This window comes from Sorex araneus, chromosome 4 (genome assembly GCF_027595985.1).
Source record: "Sorex araneus isolate mSorAra2 chromosome 4, mSorAra2.pri, whole genome shotgun sequence".
In the NCBI taxonomy this organism is placed as follows: Eukaryota; Metazoa; Chordata; class Mammalia; order Eulipotyphla; family Soricidae; genus Sorex; species Sorex araneus.
In genome coordinates, this window is record NC_073305.1 from 65,921,703 (window position 1) to 65,927,702 (window position 6,000).

General features: G+C 34.8%; 1 protein-coding gene across 4 annotated transcripts in view; it reads left to right on the forward strand.

Annotated features, from left to right (window-relative positions):
* TAFA1 (TAFA chemokine like family member 1) overlaps window positions 1–4,394 on the forward strand; it is a 568,014-nt gene extending 563,620 nt beyond the window's left edge. For all 4 annotated transcript variants that reach the window (XM_055134731.1, XM_055134730.1, XM_055134732.1 and 1 more), the window contains one exon: window positions 2,905–4,394. In XM_055134731.1, coding sequence (XP_054990706.1) covers window positions 2,905–2,922 — 18 coding nt within the window. In that variant the 3' untranslated portion in view covers window positions 2,923–4,394. The remainder of the gene's footprint in view (window positions 1–2,904) is intronic.
* The last annotated feature ends 1,606 nt before the right edge of the window (window positions 4,395–6,000 follow it).

The window sequence follows — 6,000 nt, forward strand, 5'->3', positions numbered from 1 at the left end:
TTTAGAGAAGATAAGGTACCTTATATCTAGGAAAAGATGTACCGTAAAAACCTCTAGAGGACTCAAGTACAACAGCTGACTTCCGTTTTCTTCCCTCTCCTTAGCAAAAAGAAATAACAAAATAACCACTTTTAACTAATTCTATCAATCAAATCCAGATGACATTATAGAAATTCTCCATTCTATATTAATAACTTTGTAGCACCAGACTATAGATCTCACATTCTAAAAATAAATTTAATATTCATTTTGTATTTCATATGTATTTTTCCTATCAAGTACAAATATACTTACACACTTCAAATACTGACTTTAACAATTTAACTTTTAAGAGTTTCATTCATAAACACAATTAAATTTTAAACATAATACTCCTGTGTTCTCATGAGATAATATTTAGTATAAAATATTCTTAAAATTAGAATCAAAGTGAGAGGGGGAAACATCTTCCTCAATTTTTTTGCTTAATGGAAGACTTACTCAAATAAAGTGTTAACAAGACAAAAAATAGATCACAACAATAAATACCTGAAGAAATAATGGCAATTAAATGTTCTTCCATTTATGATTTTAAAAGTATTTCCAGCTGAATAAAAAAGCCCTTGGATGTAAGGCTCTGACAGGTCCATGTCTCTTACTTCATATGGTCCCTCTGAGTGCCACTGGGGGTTGTTCCTAAGTACAGAGTAAGGAATAGTCCCTGACAAAACTTCTGCCTAAAGCAAACAGCAACTCCAATGTTAAATATATTTACAAGAAAGATTTCCTGAAATTTTCAAATATACTCAAACCCTGTAATTTAGAAAACAATTTCTAAGCATCTAAAAGATTAACAAAATAATGATTAGTTGGTATTGAGATAACACTTTATGTCCTTAGGTTTAAAGTGGAGATTCACTTTAAATTTAAAGAATTTAGAGTATAATTTTCATTTATGTTCAAAGCCCATGGCTCTGTCCATGCATCCTTTTTTTTTAAAATTTATTTATTTTTAATTAGTGAATCACCGTGAGGGTACAGTTACAAATTTACACATTTTTGTGCTCATGTTTCCCTCATACAAAGTTCGGGAACCCATCCCTTCACCAGTGCCCATTCTCCACCACCAGTAAACCCAGCATCCCTCCTACCCTCCCCAATCCCATCTCCCCCACTCCACCCTGCCACTGTGGCAGGGTATTCCCTTTTGTTCTCTCTCTCTAATTAGGTGTTGTGGTTTGCAATAAAGGTGTTGAGTGGCCACTGTGCTCAGTCTCTAGCCCTCATTCAGCCCACAACACACTTCCCCCGCATGGCCCCCACATTATAGTTGGTGATCCCTTCTCTGAGCTGCCCTCTCCTCAGAATGTGAGGCTAGCCTTCAAGCCATGGAGTCAACCTCCTGGTACTTATTTCTACTATTCTTGGGTGTTAGTCTCCTACTCTGTTATTCTATATTCCACAGATGAGTGCAATCTTTCTGTCTGTCTCTCTCTTTCTGACTCATTTCACTTAGCATGATACTCTCCATGCCGATCCACTTATATGCAAAATTATTAACCTCCTTTTTTCTAACAGCTGCATAGTATTCCATTGTATAGATGTACCAAAGTTTCTTCAACCAGTCATCTGTTCTAGGGCACTCGGGTGTTTTCCAGATTCTGGCTATTGTTAACAGTTCCATGCATCCTTTTGAATGTTAGTATTTGAAACTGTATTTCACTCAATCAAATGGCATCAGTAGCTATAGAACTAGGGTCTTGATTTCTCTTAACAAGTCATTATTTGAGTAGAAAAGTTCCTTACTTCAGAACTGTTTCCAATGTTCTTGAATAAATGTGTTCATATTGCAATGATATCATTTTAATACTTGCCCACTTTGAAACAATAGCAGGCTCTTGGGGTAAAACACAGAAAGAATGCTAATACTTCTCTAGTCTCTGAACAGAATTTATGAAAGAAAAGAAGAAATTGCAAAGAAATAGAGTAGACAAATTATGAAAGTAATACTGCCATAGTGCATTAAGTTTCAAGTTCTTCATCCCTTCTCGTAATGCAGGGGCAGGCTGTTTGATCCAAGAGATGGACTGTTGATGTCTTTCTCTGGAAAGCTCAACCACTTACCCTGAAATCGGGTTAATACCTTTTCTTCTACCCCCTCCTATGATCAGGAATAGTACAAGTAATGTGCTTGTTTTGAAGTTGACCCAAATTTGACACATGAAATCAGATATGGTCTCCCGAGTTCCCCCATGTGCAATCCTTAAGTGCCAAGTCAAGAGTAAGCCTTGAGTCACTGTTACTGTCACTGTCACTGTCATCCCATTGCTCATCGATTTGTTTGAGTGGGCACCAGTAATGTCTCTCATTGGGAGACTTATTGTTACTATTTTTGGCATATCCAATACGCACGGGTAGCTTGCCAGGTTCTGCCATGCGGGCGCGATACTCTCAGTAGTTTGCCAGGCTCTCCGAGAGGGGCGGAGGAATCGAACTCTGGTCGGCCGTGTGAAAGGCCAACGCCCAAAGCTGTGCGTTCCATCCCAACCCTTGAGTATGTTCCCCAAAACCACCACTTAAAACATTTTACTAATAATTTCAAGATAGTGGCTGTAGACTCTGGAATTGCACATGCAGCATAGCCATAGAAAAGTCCTGATTATAAATTGCTCCACGAATGTATCTCTTCCATTGTGGAAAAATTAATTTAATAAACTAGTTGAAAGGAAAAGATATCAGGCTGTCAATGTAATATAATCTGCATTTTGAACTATATTGTTAAAGAGCTACATATTTTTTCTTCTTAGCACCTGAAAGAAGCAGTTTCTTAAAAAACTAAGATGCCATCATTTTCTGCCTAATTACCTTCGAGCATTTATTTCATTCTTTTGTCTCTAAAATGTCTTTCTTTGTTTTTGCTTTCAGATTCACCCAAGAACCTAACAGAAGAATTTGATGTAGTAGTAAAGGAAAATCAACTCTTCAGAAAACACTTTTTAAGAATTTAAAACATCTCACCCAATACAAATCAAATGGATTTCTAATTTGAATCTGTGACTGCTTACCAGATAATGAGTGCTTTTACTGTGTGTCACAAAGTACCCTGTAAGGAGAAAACCTGGAATTCTTGGCATGGAATTTCGTCAATGGAAAATGTGTTTTGAAGAAAATGGCTTTCTCATTGGAAAGAAATTTGGATTTTGAAGAACAATCAACTCTCCTCTAATTTGGATCTATAATTACTTTGTACCATTTAAAATATATGTATATATAATATTTTGAAATATTATATATTCTCGTCAAAAATGAACCATACCCCAATATGAGGCAACTGGTATATCTCTTGAGTTTTGGATTTCTTTTGTTTTCTTGTCTTCTTTTTCTACTGGCAAGGAAGACATGTGCCCTTTTGAGAATTCTACATAGCACTCGCACTAGCAGGCCAGCTACAGGTGGACTCCTGGAATCTGAGGCATTCCAACTCCACTGAACCAAGAGCTTCCTTCCATTCCTACCAGCTGGTCCAAGGAAGCACATTGCGCTGTTTTATTGCTTTCTACTCTGTGCAATATTAGCATGCAGGCTTGGCTTACATAACCATACTTTATATTCAATGGATATATAATAACCATTCTAACCTCTTCCAGGAAAATATTTTTAGAAGTACTAGCTTTTCCACAGTTAGGAAAATGAGAATTCTTGAGGGAGCTGTTCCACCAAGCTATTCAGACTCTGGCAGAGTTATGGTAGAATATGGATCCCTGTATTAATAAGTGCTGTACATACAATGTCTTAAGGCTTTGTATACTATCCTAGACTTCAGAACTGTCCTATGATTAAATCCAAAGTCTGGCATCATTAAGTACATAGTGCTGTATCAACAAGTCTTACCATGACACCTCTTTCTGTGTTGATTTGCTTTTTTTCGAGAGTGTTTAGATTTCTGGTGACATAGAAAGAACATTAAAGCAATTAAGTTTCAGAATGGTCAATGTGACCAAATGTCGACAGCCTTATTAAAGTGGTAAATAATTTCTTTATAAACCTACTACTTTCTTTATTTGTCATGTATTGTTCTTGTATCAGCTTTACCCAAAACTAGGACACCGGCTTAGGCACTGATAGTGAGCCACAGTTTTGTCCATGAGGTCTTTGTTTTCCTCAAAGCCACTCTTTCAACTCCAATATTTTGAAATTAATAAATTTATCACAAGGACTACAGAATATTTAGGCAGTTAGATAAAATGACAAACCCCATTATTAGTCTTTTCTAGTGGCCACGTGGATGTTACGTATGGAGCTCAGCTCCCAAACAAGGAATGATTGATCTTTTTAATAGTTTCTCAGCTGATGCTTCTAAGAATGAAATATCTATTTAAGTTCTAGTTTTCCTTAGAATAAATTATAGTATTATACATTCTTATTACTCTTTTCATTATTTTGTAAGTGTATTTGTTTTTTTCTCTATAAACTTGCTTTGCAATGCACATTGTTAAGGTTTCTTATTAGATAAGTAGCACAGAGTTCACTGGTCTGGACTTTCGAGGAAAATCTAGAGGCTCTTCATCTCTACCAGTTTGATCTGAAGTATGATTGAATGTGTAAATATTCCAACAAGAGGTAGGGACTCTATACCTCAAATGCCTAAATAACGATCCTGAAAGAAAAGGAAAATCTCATTGAAAAATGTATGTTTCTTAAGTACATTCACATTTACCTGTACAATAACATAAATTCCACACCAGCAAATTAGAATTTATAGTTCATTTCTATACACCATGTAATTTTATCATGGTTATCTGTAAATGTTGACATAAAACCTGAAATTGCAAACCCTACAAAAATTTTCTAGGCCTCCCAAAATGTGGAGAAAAAAAATCTACAGTTAAATATATTTATTGAAAATTTTAAACAAAATAGAAGCATTTACTAATGGAATTTGCTACATCAATAAATACTCCAAAATATACTATGTGTCTTTAAGAAAGACTATAAGAGGAGTCAAGTAAAATTATTTCATAATACAAACATCTAAATTGTTTACTTATTGGAAAGAACATATCCTGATTAATGGAAAGTTGTAAAAGTCTTTATTCATGTGAATATATTCACTGCATTTTCATATCTTCTATTTTCTAAAAGAACCAGATATCTAGAGTTTTACAAACTTCTTCTAACATTAATAAAATTAGATCACTTAAAATAAGATTGCCTTCTTAAAAAATCACAAACATTACTATTGTCCAAAATTTCCCGACATGTCAACATTTCTGTGAGATGGGCATTTTCAGAAATACTCTTTTCAAGCCTGCATTCTTGAATGAACACTCTATTGAAAAACAACAAAGGCATTTTTTCTTTGTTTTCATGCTTAGATTCTTTACATAATTCCCAGTATGTGTTGCTCACAACTTTATGTATTCTGTAACCAGAGCCTGTAAATTACTGAAGGAGCTAGCCCCCAGGTCTATGTTGACCACCTAATGCTAGCCTACTCGGGAAGACCTGAACTTCAAAACAAAGGGAACCAAAGGACCACAACAGAACCTTGGGCAACCATCCAATAAAATTGAAGTATTTGAAAATTTTGGCATATTCAATTTAAATGTATCCGACTTCCTTACACAAATGTGTAAGCCATCACCATGTGTTTAAATCTAACTTCCACCAGTTTGAGGTATTCTATAGCTACCATCTGCCTATTGAGCCTGAACATTTATGCTTTAAATTTTTCTATCATGCATTCTGAGATGAGAAAACTTGACTAAACCTATCAATCAAATATAAAAATAATGTTATAAAATAAGACCAAATGCCAATTTGGTAAAATATACACATCTTATTACATAGGAAAGAGTTTCAGGTTTGGTATAGCTGATTTGTTGACATTTTGTGTATAGAAAGACTGATCTATTAATGAAATTGACATACATATTGAAAAGTTTTAAATATAGTCATTTTCATTCTAGAATGATGAAGAATGTTTTAATCAGTACACAATTCAACATCATTTTTTCTGAT